The sequence below is a fragment of the Brachyistius frenatus genome, unplaced genomic scaffold (assembly GCF_029030835.1).
Source record: "Brachyistius frenatus isolate BFR_SWC_R1_liver_20210118 unplaced genomic scaffold, ASM2903083v1 Contig_413, whole genome shotgun sequence".
NCBI lineage: Eukaryota > Metazoa > Chordata > Actinopteri > Embiotocidae > Brachyistius > Brachyistius frenatus.
In genome coordinates, this window is record NW_027211012.1 from 10,788 (window position 1) to 26,699 (window position 15,912).

The following is a 15,912-nucleotide window of genomic DNA, read 5'->3' on the forward strand; positions in this document are numbered from 1 at the left end:
AGAGGGTGAACCGGTAAAAGTCAAAAGTGTGTGTATTATGATTGTGCTGTCACCTGTAGCATTAAAGGTCTACAGGTGAGCTCGGTTCAGTCGATGCAGCAGGTCCACAGATGAGACTCCCGACGAACATCTCACATACTGAAGCTGACCTTTAACTTTAATCCCAGTGAGGAAGGATGAAAGGATTGCAAAACGCTGCCTGATTAAATGTTCCTGGAGGTAATCACTGTCAGAGCGTCCCGGAAGGAACACTCAGACCTACATTATAAAGGAGCACGCCTGCTATCATAACACCTTTATTGATGCTGGTTTACAGCCACTCTTATCTCAGGAGAACTGACACATCTACTCTGAGTGCCAACGTTTCGTCAGACCAGCAGCTGAAAGTATGTAAACTTCAGCAGGAACTAACTTCCTGCTGCACTCAATAAAAAACAAACCTGGACGTTGATACTGGTCAGCTGAGGAGGGGCAGCGGCGCACGACCTCCCACCGAGGGTTATGCAAGTGTGAAGACGATGAAACATTCCTCCGGAAATACGGTGAATGTTCAGGAGATCCTAACAACAGAGGGGTCAACAGCCTCCGTAGGGGGTGAGCAGAGGCTCCCACTTATCTAATCACAACCTCATAAACTGTGGAGGAACACAAGTTCACACAACACGCACAACATGCGCTGCAGCCACCTGCAGGCGGACGTCCACGGAGCGGCGGACCAGCCGACTGCGAGGCTCTCCGGAGGGGCAGCGACCCGACATGGAGCCGAGCGCAGGCAGCCTTTGGATGAACCTCCTGCTTTCAGCCATGCAAACACAGCTCAGGCCTTCAGTCACCGCGTCTCAACAACTCCTGCAATAACATTTAGGGTTGAACGAAACGCTCCCGTTGAACGCAGCTCAGTGATGCGCACGCAGCAGGAGTAAGCTACCGTGTTTGCAGATCAAATGATTGATGTTTGAAATGTCTTTTCCATAAGAGTGCAAATGAAGAGGTGTTTCAGTGACTGTGAGTTTCGGAGGTTTGATGGTGAATCTCTGTGATCCTCCTTCAGATAAACGTGTGTGCGGTTTGCGTAACAGCTGATGAGCGAAGTGCACGAGGGCGACACACTTACGTTCTACTCTCTTCTCCAACATGGCGAGGCGGTTGGTGACCTCGGTCTTCAGCTCGTTGATCTTGAACGCCCTGCGGACGGAGGGATGCAGGTGGGAGAGAGACGGGAAGAGTAAGATCAGAGACATAAATCTGGTGTCATCTCCACACTGCAGACAGATGTTTGCAGCTGTTTGATAATAAACTCATGAGATTTCAACATTCGAGCCTTCCCGTAACATCTCTGCACGGCTCGGCTATATCTTTAGAGATCTCTGCTGAACACATCTACAAACCGACTGTAAATCATCAACAGCCGACGGCTTCAGGTTAGGAAAGAAAAAGGATCCAGGATTTCAACATAAATCTCTTTCTCAGACAAAACCAGCACCTGAGGTCACATGTTCTCTGTTAATTATTCCATAATCCAGACGCTCTGATCAACAGAAGCAGCCAGCAGACAGACAGACGGACACCAACATGCCGGTGAACACTGTGTACACAAGGAGGAGTGACCACTCCGCTGAGGGGAGGCAGCTCTCCTGTCATTATTAAAAACTAAGACAGAAAACTTTCCTTTCTAAACAGAAAACCCAGAGAACAGGTGACCTGATTAAAAACTAGAAACCCAGATTAAATCTGTTGACAGAGAAGAAGAAGAAGAAGAAGAAGGAAAGAGCGAACATGAACCGGCTGCATGTTATCTGCTGCTTACCTTGAAAACTGCTCTGCTACCTGCGTCAGTACATTCTGAAAGAGTTCCTCTTTATCTGAGAAGAGAGCAGGCATGAGGCCGAGTTACACACTGACACCCTCCCCCCCCCCCACACACACACACACACAGAGGTGTGCGACAGTAAACAGCTTGGATCCACACAGGCAGAAGATTTTATTGTTAATAGAGAAGCAGCTTAAAGTGCTGTTTCCCAACAGTCCTCACAAACACATACAGATATGAACACACACACACACACACACACACACACACACACACGCACGCACGCACGCACACACACACACACACACACACACACACACACACACACACACACACACACACACAAATGAACACACACAGAAATAAACAGATATGAACACACACACAAATGAAAAAAAATCATATTTATCAGAATTTTGTAATTATTCAACAAGAATACTGTCAGGACTTCACCAAACATTTGTGTTCTTATTCTTCCTTCAGTGTCGATTCATCAGGAGCTTTCAGTGTGAATAATTTATATTCCAATCATGAATTAAATGAACTACGCTGCTTTGTGTAACCTGCTTTATTATTATTATTTTTTGATTTTATAGACTTTATTAATCCCCGAGGGGAAATGTCTTCACTACAGCAGGGGGGCTCTCAGGGGGGAGATGCTGCAGCAGGCTGCCACTAGCGCAGCGCCAGGTAACCTGACCTGAGGTGCATGTTTTTGGATGATGGGAGGAAGCCGGAGAACCCGGAGAGAACCCACGCAAGCACAGGGAGAACATGCAAACTCCACACAGAAAGGCCCAGGACCGGATTCGAACCCGGAACCTTTTTGCTGTGAGGCGACAGTGCTAACCACTGCACCACCGTGCTGCCCTATTAACCTTCAGTGTGTAGATGACAGAGTGTCTCTCTGGTCTCACACAGCTTCTAGGTTACAAAACCAGATGAGGAGATGAACACACTTTTGAATTGTTTCTTCTTTGTGTCATTTAATTACAATTAATTTGTAGTTACCCTGAATGTCTTTTATATTTTATGTCTGAGATCGGCTGCTGCATCATGACGCTCCAACTGACTGACTCACATTTAATTCAATAGACAAGAGTCAGCTTCATGTTTATATCATTAACTCAATCAGAAGGTTGTTTTAATTATTAATATAAGTGGGATTAAATATGTAGAACATCATCAACCTGTCTGTGCGGTTCTGGATGGGTCTGATGAAAACTGTCCTCCGACCGCTGGACCGGACTCAACGCTGCATGTTTGATGACTCGCCTGTTCATGGGGTTCTTGTTGATCTACGAAAACTGCTTTTCAGCACAAGCTAAGAGAAAAAGCCCCGTGCACCGCACCGACATGCCAACATTTGTAGATTTGCGGTATCAAAAGAGGGCCGTTGGACTCAAGTAGCACCGGAGACTTGAAGATGAGATTTGACTGCAGACTTAGTAGCTGAGTGACTTTTAAAAACGTCTGAGAGTCATTTTGCCTTTTGGACTTCCATTATGACCAACAGCAGGCCGACGTCTCCAGCTGCAGCTGCTGCTCCTGATTTGGAGTCTTCCCATTGGACTGTTAGAGATGCTTTGATTCAACTGGACATTAAATACCAATTTACATTCAAAACAGCGTCGCCATGGTGCTCTGCATCAATCAACAGGACAAACATGCCGTCTAAAGACTGAAGACTAGACTTTGTTTGGATCCTAGAGACTTTACTCACTTTACGGTTCTACACGTTGTATTATTGACACTAACTGAAGGCCTTTCTGCAGCTGACGGCGTGTGACCGAGGACACTGGATGATCTGAGAGGACTGATCCAGACCGGCAGAACGAGTAGCAGAGGGAGAGTTCAGTGAAGTCACCATAAAACAGGTTATATGGCTCTGAATGATTAGAGAGCTTTTTATAGATGTTTCCCAGGCGTGCACCACAACAAAGGTGTTCAGAGCATGTTGGAATAGATTTGACACTCACATTCATATCACAGCATGCTCGCAGGCCTCACACACACACAACACACACCTACAGCACAACATTATTGTGATTGGCCCTGATGTAAATGTTTGGGAGCCACACACAGCAGGGAGCAATGTCACTGGAACAAATGATCATTTTCCAGCATGCCTTCTTCCTCTGTAACCTTTGAGAATACAGCAACCTAACTTAATGGGCCTCATTGATGTGTGTATGTAATATGTATTTTTGATAAAACATGCTGCTTTGGAACGTTTCAATAAAGACGAAAAAAGATGTATAAAATAGGCTAAGAAGGTGGTAAATATATCCCAACCAGAAAAGTTGGGGATTAACCCTCGAAATGCTTCAGAAACGGCGAAGAAGCGACAAGCCGGGCGAGATGTTCTGATGACATCACGTTTCAAGAGGGGCGGAGCTTCACCATCCAAGACCGAAGAAGAAGGATTGTCCAGTCAGGAGACACCAGCTGGGTTTTCTTTGTGTCACCGTGAGTCCGTCCCCCAGAGTCAGACTGTCTACATCGAGTTCTACCGGGACCACCTGAACTGTGGTTGCCATGGCAACATGCTTTTCCAAAATGACAATACGCCGCTCACAACATATAAATATATAGTAATTAAATATACAGGAACTGTTTTGACGGAACACATTGAAATTTAGTCACTTTGACACATCACGGTTGTTAAAGTCAGGACATTAAAGCTGAAACAAATGATAACAATCAATGCTTCATGTGCTTTTATTTCTGACCACTTTTTTGAGAAATGAGCACAATAATGTAACTCAGAGGATTTTATTCACTAATTAAATGAAAACAGTTTAACATAAAAGCTGAGTGTGTATTAAACATAACAGACACACTTCTTACTATTTTCTACACACTCACAGAACTTCATGCTCACAGTCACGTGATACCCCTACCGTGTGTGTGTGTGTGTGTGTGTGTGTGTGTGTGTGTGTGTGTGTGTGTGTGTGTGTGTGTGTGTGTGTGTGTGTGTGTGTGTGTGTGTGTGTGTGTGTGTGTGTGTGTGTGTGTGTGTGTGTGAAACTCACCAGCCAGCTGTCCTCCGGTCATCGGCACCACTCGGTATGGTGACCTTCAACACAAATGACACACATACAGCGGTACAGGTGAGTTCAGCTGCTCGTTCAGCCAAACAGGATGACACACAAACACACAAACACACACGTTTACGAGGAAGATAAACAACAGTCAGATGATGTTTGTCAAAAAGACATTTCAGATTGAACCTCAGATAAGATAAGATAACACACACACACACACCTGTCATGTGTGTTATTGATAACTGTGGACTGTGTTGGGAGTGGCTCTACGTTCATTCAGGTGAAGGGACCTGACCTGCATTGTCTCCACTGGGTTTGTCATCTCGGGACCATAAAACACATCAAAGAGTTAAAGCTTCACCTGTCGTAAAGGTGAAAACACGTCTTCACAGATGGAGTTTAGAAGGTCGGATTCACTGACTCAAATCTTAGAATCATTATCTCGGACTGAATATAGATTTTACAACATGTTTCTTTAAACTGCAATACCAGCGAGTGCCGCTAGAGGTCGGCTCCAAAAAGCCTCCGGCTCCATAGACTCCCATTCAACTTCTCTCATCAAATCCAAAGTGAATAAAATGTGTCCATCAGTTATCTCGGTGTTGTTAGCTAAAGTCACTCCTTCTTCTTAGTTTTCTGGAGGTCCATCTGAAAATAATCCCTCATTCATTAGAAAAGAAGATTCAAGAAGACCTGTTTTTGGGGGTGTGTCTGTTTGATTGACAGGCCTGTGGTGCAATCAGGTTACAGCTATCGGTGGGCGGGACGTAGTATCGTCAGGTCTCCAATCAGATCAGTCAGATCCACCGCTGGCTCCTCCCCAGACTTGAGACAGACCTCTACCTACTGAAGAGACAGACCTCCAGCAGGATTCACTGTGTGGTGGAGGGGTGTGGTTTGGCTCAGCTGCGGGGGGATAGATTGGGGGAGTGGTTCAGGGAATGGTGCAGGGAAGAGGCGTAATTAGCCCAGCTGAGCCTGATTTTACTGATCGTCTCTCTCTCCCCATAAATGGAGCAGTGACACGCCGGAGAGGGGAGTGCGTGGAGGCATAGCCAGACGTTGAGATGGACGCTCTCGGAGGCGCGGCAGAAGAGCACAGACGCGGTGGCGGGGTGAATTGAACTGGAAATAAACCCGATTGAACTGAGTTGAACTGGGGTGTGATTTGTGCCCGAGAACCCACCGTGGTAATACACTCACGTTACACTAGCGCCCAAAGTGGGGCGGCACATGGATTCGGACGGACAGCACTCGGAGATGCCAGTACAACCAGTCATCACGCTGGGTCAAATGCTGGGGGGGATTGCGGCCATGCAGAGCGATCGCGGCCATGCAGAGCGATCAAGCGGAGGCCAATAGGCAGCTCCAAGGGGCGCTTAAGGCCCAGGCGGAGCAGCAGGCCTGCGCACTGGAGCAGCTCGCAGCCTGAATATAGGGCCCCTCGTCATTAGCAGGGGTGATCCTGCACAAAATGACTCCAACAGACGATGTCCAATCATTTCAGGAGATGTACGAAGCGATGGCGAGGGCATGTGGCTGGCCGGCAGCAGAGTGGGAGGTGCGGCTCTTGCTTCTCCTGGCTGGGGAGGCACAAACAGCGGACTTGGGGCTGCACCCGGGGGTCAGACATGTCTACACAGTAGTGAAGAGAGCCATCATGGACCGGCTGGGCCTGTCCCCGGAGGACCATCGAAGGAACTTCCGGGAGGGCAGGCTGGGGCCCGAGGACCGGCCCTTCGCGTACACACAGCGGCTGAGGGACGCAGCAACCAGGTGGCTGCAGCAGGGGAACACAGGAAAGGGTGCAGGCGGTGATTGAGAAGGTGGTCGTCGAGCAGTTCGTGGAGGGTCTGTCGGCCAGGACGTCAGCGTGGGTCCGCTGCCCCCACCCTTCGGCGCTGGAGGCCACCATCACCTTGGCAGAGGACCACCTCGCTGTCCATTCCAGCATCACAGGGACGGCAGCCACCCGCTCGCTTCAGTCTGACCGACTGCCGCCCCTCGGAGGGGGTTACGGCAGCAGTTCCTGGCTCAGCCCCTACCAGCTCCTTGGTCGCTACCCCTCCTTCAGTTCCCGGCGCCAGCACTCTTCCCACCTATAGGGGGCCCCTCAACCGTCAGGGCAGGAGTGTTGGAGATCTGGGCAGCCCGGGCACTTCCGGAGGGAAGTGGGCCAGACAGTTCGGGTTGCCGGCCCTCCAACACCCTCCCCCAGTCCAGGAATGATGTACCGCGTTCCGGTAAGGATCCAGGGGGGTGTACATTAGGCAATGGTGAAATGGTGAAATCATTTTCCAGGCGGCTCACTATAGGTTAGGTAGTTACTTTATTAATCCCCGAGGGGAATTTTTTTCACTACAGCAGCATACAGAAGCAATAAGATAATAATAGAATAATAGAATAGTATAGTTTATAGTATAACCCGATGGGTGGCCACATGGGATATGCTAAAATACTGGACTGGATAATGACCCGATTTTATTGGCCGGGTATCCGGGGGGATGTGCGCCGTTGGTGTCCATCCTGCCCAGAGTGTCAACTGGTAAACCAGCCGGCCATTCCGAGGGCGCCGTTGCGTCCTCTACCATTAATGGAGGTCCCATTTGAGAGAATTGGCATGGACTTCATCGGGCCATTTCACCGGAGTGCACATGGATATTGCTTTGTTAGTTCTGGTGGATTACGCAATATGATATCCCGAGGCAGTGCCATTGTGCAACATTTCTGCAAAGAGTGTCGTGCAGGCTCTGTTTCAGGTCATCTCCCGAGTCGGAATCCCGAAAGAGATTCTGACTGACCAGGGCACCCAGTTCATGTCACGAACACTGAGGGAGCTTTACGGATTACTGGGCATTAAGTCTATTCGGACCAGTGTTTATCACCCACAGACTGACGGTCTTGTGGAGCGTCTGAATAAATGGCTTGATCCTCTGTTGTTTCCAGTGCAGGAGGTTCCCCAGGCCTCGACGGGATTTTCTCCCTTTGAACTGCTGTTTGGCAGGAAACCACGGGGGGTGCTCGACCTGCTTAAGGAAAACTGGGAGGATGGTCCAAGCCCCAGAAAAAGTGAAATTCAATATGTCCTGGACCTGCGAGCAAAACTCCACACACTGGGTCAGATGTCACGGGAGAATTTGCTCCAGGCCCAGGAACATCCACAACAGAGGGGCCAAGCTGAGGCAATTCACACCGGGAGAAAAGGTACTTGTATTGCTTCCATCTTCCAGCTCAAAACTCCTCGCCAAGTGGCAAGGGCCCTTTGTGGTCACACGGCGAGTAGGTGTCGTCGACTATGAGGTGGTGCGTTCTGACAGGGGCGGAGCTACACAGATCTACCACCTCAACCTCCTAAAAATATGGAGAGAGGTGGAGTCTGTTTCTCTGGTGTCTGCTGTATCTGAGAGAGAGGAGTTGGGGCCAGAGGTTCCAAAATCTACCAATCCTGCCTCGCTCCCTTATGACGCCCAGAACAGACGTTGCCCAGTTGCAGAAGCAGTTTGCTGACGTGTTCTCCCTCCTGCCAGGACGCACAAACCTCTTGGCACACCACATTGAGACGTCTCCAGGTGTGACGGTGCAGTTGTGGCCCTACAGGTTACCTGAACACAAAAGAAAAGTGGTTCAGAGGGAATTGGCTGCTATGTTGGAGATGGGAGTAATAGAAGAGTCCAACAGTGTCTGGTGTAGCCCCATTGTTCTTGTTGTCAAGAAGGATGGATCTATACGGTTCTGTGTGGACTATCGCAGGGTGAATGATGTGTCACGATTTGATGTGTATCCAATGACCCGGGTCGACAAACTCCTGGACCGGCTGGGCACTGCGCGTTTGTTCATGACACTGGATTTAACCAAGAGCTACTGGTAGATTCCTCTCTCGCCAGAGTCCAAGGAAAAAACGGCCTTCTCCACTCCGTTTGGATTATACCAATACACCACACTTCGCTTTGGGTTGTTCGGTGCCCCGGCCACTTTCCAACACCTCATGGACCAGGTGCTGCGTCCACACGCTGCAGCCTACCTGGTTGATGTCATCATCCACAGCACCACCTGGGCGGAGCATGTGCAGCAGGTGGGCGCGGTGCTGGAGTCCCTGAGGCAGGCTGGGCTCACCGCCAACCCAGGAAAGTGTGCGTTGGACGGAGGGAGGTACGATATCTGGGGTACCACTTGGGCGGCGGGCAGGTGAGCCCTCAGGTGGACAAGACTGCTGCTATCATAGCCTGGGGGGGGGGGTAGCGCGGCAGGACAGCGCAAGCACTGAGGTGGGGTGGATTCAACTGGAAATAAAACCGATTGGACTGAGACCGGTGCTTGGGGTATGATTTGTGCCCGAGAACCCACCGCGGTAACACACTCACGTTACACACTGGTTTATTGTTTTATCCATTTCTCACACAGACATTTGTCAGAGAAGCTGTTTTTGTTTGTGACTCTGAGGACTCAGACTCAGCTACAGCTGTGTCTTCTCACAAACGTGCACACTGCATGTCATGGCAGCTCATGTTGGACACACCAGGATTTACAGTCAGCCAATGTGTCTTTAAATTAGACAGCAGCTTTGTTGACTGAACAATCAAAGAACCCATACAGACAGTGTTTCCTACCTCTCTGTGTTGTGTGGCATGGTGGGGTCGATGGACACCATGGCTCCGGAGGAATCCAGCAAAGACAGGTTTGTGTTTCTGCGTGAAAACAAAAAGAAGAATGACAGATCTGTCGTGCAGACATTTGAATCCTAACATGCAGGATATAAGAGCACATCACTGTAGTTATGGAGCTGAATAAAAGGCTTGTTTACTGTCAGAATTCATCTGATAACATTTGTAAAGTCTATGAGACCTGCATAATGAAATTATATTATATTTTAGAGGTAACGAGGTAACGAGGAGGGTGTCTGACCGCTCTGTGAGGAGACGGTTTGTCTTCATGCCAGGTGTGACTGTATTGTGTGGTACAGTTGACTGGATACACTGATGAGTTGAATTAACAGATAAAGGGTCAGAGGTGATCAGGTGTTGTGGGACTCACAGGTGCACCTCTTCATCTCCCTGTCTGCTACATGTAGGATCATAAAAGGATCATACAACATAATGAGGATAATTAGTGAGCAGATGTGTGGCTGACACAGGTGGTATGATTCAGGTGGTGACCACGTTGTAAAAACACAATTAAATATATATATAGAACTCCTGTATTATTCACACAAGATGAATCATTATAGAAGGCCTACTTTCATGGGAGCTAATTATCATATGTGTGTGTGTGTGTGTGTGTGTGTGTGTGTGTGTGTGTGTGTGTGTGTGTGTGTGTGTGTGTGTGTGTGTGTGTGTGTGTGTGTGTGTGTGTTACCTGGGCACACCCAGCGCTGTACAGAACAGCTCTTTGATGTCACACGGGCTACAGAATCGACTGAACACCACCTGAGGGAAAACAACAAAGATGACATCATCATTTATAATCTATGACCCGAACATCTGACGGAATGAAAATATTATATCTGCATATGAACCTGTTGACAACAAAATGACATCGTTCTGTGAAGAGCAGGTGAAAGTAAAGACCAGATGATTAGATATTTGGATCACACCAGCTCAGGGTTGTTGGAGTATTTTTAATAACCAGCTTCAATCAAAGCTTCACCTCAGAGGAACAGGATCACTCTTTAAAATGAAGAAGGGGCTACCTGGAGCAGGTGTAATTTTATTCAAGCTAAAGAAGAAGACTGTGATGAATATGAATATAAATCCTTCTAAAAGTGATGAACACAAGTATCAACCCATCAGTGATGTCATCGTTGGTTTGTGAACGTTATGAATCCTCCAGTTCAGATTCTGTCCGTCACCATCTTGCTAGTTCAGAGTGGTTTGGAGCAGGAAGTGACCATATTTGGATGAGCTGGGGGAGGAGCCAGCGGTGGATCTGACCGATCTGATTGGAAACCTGACGATACTACGTCCCGCCCACCGATAGCTGTAACCTGACTGCACCACAGGCCTGTCAATCAAACAGACACGCCCCCAAAAACAGGTCTTCTTGAATCTTCTTTTCTAATGAATGAGGGATTATTTTCAGATGGACCTCCAGAAAACTAATAAGAAGGAGTGACTTTAGCTAACAACACCGAGATAACTGATGGACACATTTTATTCACTTTGGATTTGATGAGAGAAGTTGAATGGGAGTCTATGGAGGGCCTGATTCACAAGGAGGGCAGGGTTTTGTGATTGTACTGTGCAGTATGCAGTATGGTGCATATGTTTCACACTCAGTGCACAGATATTCACACAAAAGGGTAGACTTCCTGTGTAGTGCACTTTACAGACACCAGGGAGGGATTTTAGACAAATATCCACTAGTTCTGTGTCTTAGCTTCGAGCCCACTGGTTGCTAACAAAGACACATAACTGTATCACACACATACAGTTTAATCTTTTAAACATGTCGTTTCACACTGCTGGCCACTAAATGTCACTCACACAGGAGGAGTGCAGGCTTCACTTCTTTCCAGCTGTTGATTCATCACCTTTCATGAGGAGTGAGTGGGACGGAGTCACAATACACCACCGTGTGTGTCTGTAATGGGGAAGGATCATGGCAGAGCAACAGTGTGGCTGCAGATCAGAGAGGAATCAGATTCAAAGCTTTCCGATGAGGTCCTCAGTCTGACTCTCACCTACGTCCTCAGGACAGAAATAAAACGGCCTGTCCTCACCGACAGTCAATCAGCAACTTTTACTCACCAACTTTTAAATCACCAGATAATGCAGGACGTTTGTCACGTGCTCAGATCAGATGGAGGTGAACTCAACAACTTCATCTGGAGAACTTCTCAAATCCTTATTCTACTTCTTTTCTGTCCTTAATGAAGCAGCACTGGGTTCTTCTGGGTCCTCTGGTTCTTCTGATTCTTCTGGTTCCTCTGGTTCTTCTGGTTCTTGTGGTTCCTCTCGTTCTTCTTGTTCCTCTAGTTAATGAACCTCAGATTAAATCACTGAACCTCAGATTAAAGGATAAATGTCAGATTAAATCATTGAACCTCAGATTAAATAATTGAACCTCAGATTAAATAATGAACCTGGTATTAAATCACTGAACCTCAGATTAAATAATTGAACCTCATATTAAATAATGAACCTCAGATTAAATCACTGAGTCTCAGATTAAATGATGGACATCAGATTAAATCAATGATCAACAGATTAAATCACTAAACCTGAGATTGAATAATGAATCTCAGATTAAATCATTGAACCTCAGATTAAAGGATGAACCTCAGATTAAATCATTGAACCTCATTAAATAATGAACCTCAGATTAAAGGATAAATCTCATATTAAATCAATAAACCTCATTAAATAATTGAACCTCATATTAAATAATAAACCTCAGATTAAATGATGAACCTCAGATTAAATGATGAACCTCAGATAAAATAATGAACCTCATATATTGTATTTCCTGTTTTCACTCCTACCATTAATCTATCCATGTCCACAGCGACTCATCAAACACATTTATCTTCATCCACTGCTGAACTTTACTGAACATAAAACGGACTCTTTTATATTAATAAACTAGAATAAAAGAGCTGACATAGAGCCAGAGGACCAGTAGAGACGGAGCTGGATGTAGATGACGTGTCTCAGGGGACATGAAGACAGCGCCTCCAGAGGACAGACAGAAACAGTCTCTCGGCTGGTTGACGAGCTCTTCTACTTTGTACTGCTGTGTACATCCCCCACACCACTGTCATGCAAATACAGATACATTCAGACCTGAGCAGGGAACACTGGACAGATCTCAGGAGCCTGAAGAGGGACGGAGACAACAAAAGGCCAAAAACACACAGAGACCAACTGCAGGGAGCAAACCCATGTAGTGTGTATTTAATGTGTATGTAGTGTGTATTTAATGTGTATGTAGTGTGTATTTAATGTGTATGTAGTGTGTATCTAATGTGTATTTAATGTGTATGTAGTGTGTATGTAGTGTGAATCTAATGTGTATTTAATGTGTATTTAATATGTATTTAACGTGTATGTAGTGTGTATGTAATGTGTATTTTATGTGTATTTCACCTTCCCCCTGCTGTTCGTTTCCAGGTTAAAACCTCCAGTGTGGAGATCCTCAGAGGAACCTCCAGTGTGCGTGGACGGACGGTCACCTGACTCAACCACGCCCCCTCACTGTGTTGGACGTGTGACAGGACAGTTTGGACTTCAGCATGCTAACGTGTGCTAGCACAGAAGGGCCCGTCCTGGAGACACACTGAGTGAATGGGTGATCGGGTTCATCCATCGGCTGAATGCTGACACTGTGTCCATTTCAAATTAAAAGCCCTAGTTTCAAATTAAAAGCCCTAGTTTTAAATTAAAAGCCCTAGTTTCAAATTAAAAGCCCTAGTTTCAAATTAAAAGCCCTAGTTTCAAATTAAAAGCCCTAGTTTCAAATGAAAAGCCCTGGTTTCAAATTAAAAGCTCTCGAGCATGGTCCAGCCACGTAGTGCTGTTTTATGATTTTAACTATAATCTTGTTAGCTAATAAAGTCCTCACTATATTCACTGTGACTGACAGATTGAAAGCCCACCAGCCAGAATTTACTGTCAGTTATTAATGACACATAATTCAAGCATCTCTCTGTGACATATTTTTCTCCTTTACAAAAAGGCTGTGATGCTGTTTTTGTGTGTTAGCTGAGCTCAGCTGCTCCATCAATGATGACAACAGATTATTGCCTTGTATTTATCCAGAACAGAACCAGAACAGCAGCGCTGATACACTCAGGTAACATGTCTGCAGTCTGTTCTGCACTTAAAGTGACCCTTAGTTTGTTCTTATCACCAGCATAGATGCAGTTTTCCTCACATTCATATATTAAAACATGAAACATTAATAGATAAGATATGTGAAAGTCCTTCCACCTGCGTCATGCTGTAATATTACTGCACAGGCTGCGGCATGTTTTAACCTGCTGAGTTACTTCTCAATGGACAATGTCACATTTCTCTATTAGTTAATAAATATTTAGCACATGAAAGCTTCAGTTCGTAGAATAAATAATTATCCTAAACAGAAACCACCAATCAAGATCATTTAGTTTTCATGGTACTGTGTGTCTCTGGAATAAAACTAGGTGTCTCCAGGTGTCCCACCTTCTGGATCCTGCCGTCCACGTCCAGGTAGATGACCCGGTAGGAGGACGAAGCGGAGCCCATCGTCCCCTCTTCTTTCCCCGGCGTCGGCGCGTCGCTGTGCGGTTCCTGTTCCGGGCTCCGTGCCGCCGTTAAACCGAACCGAGAGAGGCAGCAGGTGGGTCAGCGGTCCGACAGCATCCCCCTGCCCGTATGCTGCTCACACACCGTCTGTTCTTTCCCGGGCTTCTCTCCGCTCTGACACCTTCCTCTCTGACCGCATCTCATAAAGCCTGGGTCCGCGCGCGCCCCCGCCTCTCAATTACTACAGACGTGCTGGGTCCGCGCTCGCGCCCCATCACACTGGCACGCGCTCACGCACAAACAGTGCACAAACAGGAGCGCACGTGGGCCGCAGAAACGCACTGAATCAGACCAGACTTCCACCTGTCCGAGACAGGTGAGAGGTCACCTGTCGGCTCTGCTGCACCGGAAGTGACTCATTCTGAAGACAAAGTTCAGAGGACCAGTGATGGCATCTGGTCCGGTTCTGGTTCGGTTGGTATGTGCGCCACACAAAGTGCTTCACCTATGACCAACAAGTTCAACAGTTCAAATGTAAAAAGATTTAAGATTAAATACGTACAATGAAAAATAACAATGTAAATGTAATCATAACTATGGGTAATTATTATTAATAGTAATTAAATATTAACAGATTATGAAACAATTGTAAAGCTTTAAAAAAATTGTAAAGAGGTCATAATTAATGACGTTAATATAACTTTCCATCATTATGGGCTGTTAGAATATTTATCGGACTCATCACTTCTGAAAACGGGCTTCAGATGATCTGGATCAAAACACAATTTATCAACACACAAAACTACAAACTGCAGGATTAAAAGATTTTAAGAGCATCCAATGGGACTCAATGACAATTAAATTGCAATTTGAACTGCATTAATATTAAACAAGCAGACATGCGGATTTCTCAGCAACCTGGCAACCCACAATGTGTCCTTATTAACAACTTACATTATTCAGGTAACTCAGAAGTCATTAAACGTACAGGGTGCTACAGAAAGAGGTTTCCATGGTTACCATCATGCCACACTATGTTTCAGGGAGACCTGCAGCAAACGTTTCACGTTATTCACAAATGCTGGTCATCAGAGGTCAAAGGTCAGAGTTCAAGGTTCTCTCCAGCCAACAATATCTCAGGACCACCATGAGGCACAAACATCCACTTTGACTGGATGAGCTGATAAGTTTTGGTGGTCAAAGGTCAGAGGTCACGGTCTCAGTGAGTTCACATCATTTTCCTGCTGTGAACACAATATGTGAGGAACTCCTTGAGAACATCTCTTCAGATGTGGCACAAACATACATGTGGACTCAGGGAGGAAGTGATTAGAGTTTAAGCTCAAAAGGTCAAAGGTCAAAAGTCACCTCACATGAACCCAGACTCATGAGCTCGATATCTGGGGAACACTTGGAAGTAATGTCTTCACATTTGGCACAAATGTTCACTCGGTCTCAACGATTAAGTGATTAAATCTTGGTGGTCAAAGGTCAGAGGTCAGAGATCAGGTTCGCTGTGACCTCGCATCTTTCCTATTGTAGTGAATGTGAGATCTCAGGAACGCCTCAAAGGAATTTCTTCACATTTGGCACAAACATTCACTTTGACTGAAGGATGAAGTGATCAGAGTTTGGTGGTCAAAGATAACTGTGACATCACAAAACACATCTGTGACCATAACTCAATAGCTCATACATTAATTATGGATCAAATGATTATTATTCCTTTGTGTTCATTATTGGACGCCATCAGTGAGGAGCAGAGGGACACTGAGACCATGTTTACTGGTGACATCACCTCCAGCTGATCGTAGATCTTAAGCGAGGTCGGGACTGA

General features: G+C 46.3%; 1 protein-coding gene across 1 annotated transcript; it reads right to left on the reverse strand.

Moving 5' to 3' along the window:
• Window positions 1–814: 814 nt before the first annotated feature.
• On the reverse strand, window positions 815–14,276 carry LOC138636896 (high affinity cGMP-specific 3',5'-cyclic phosphodiesterase 9A-like). The gene is made up of 6 exons (XM_069725198.1): window positions 14,013–14,276; window positions 10,210–10,280; window positions 9,465–9,542; window positions 4,846–4,889; window positions 1,808–1,862; window positions 815–1,185 (listed from the first exon to the last, which is right to left on the reverse strand). Exons 1-6 carry the CDS (start codon window positions 14,073–14,075, stop codon window positions 897–899), a joined length of 600 nt encoding a protein of 199 aa, XP_069581299.1. The 5' UTR covers window positions 14,076–14,276; the 3' UTR covers window positions 815–896.
• Window positions 14,277–15,912: the final 1,636 nt, after the last annotated feature.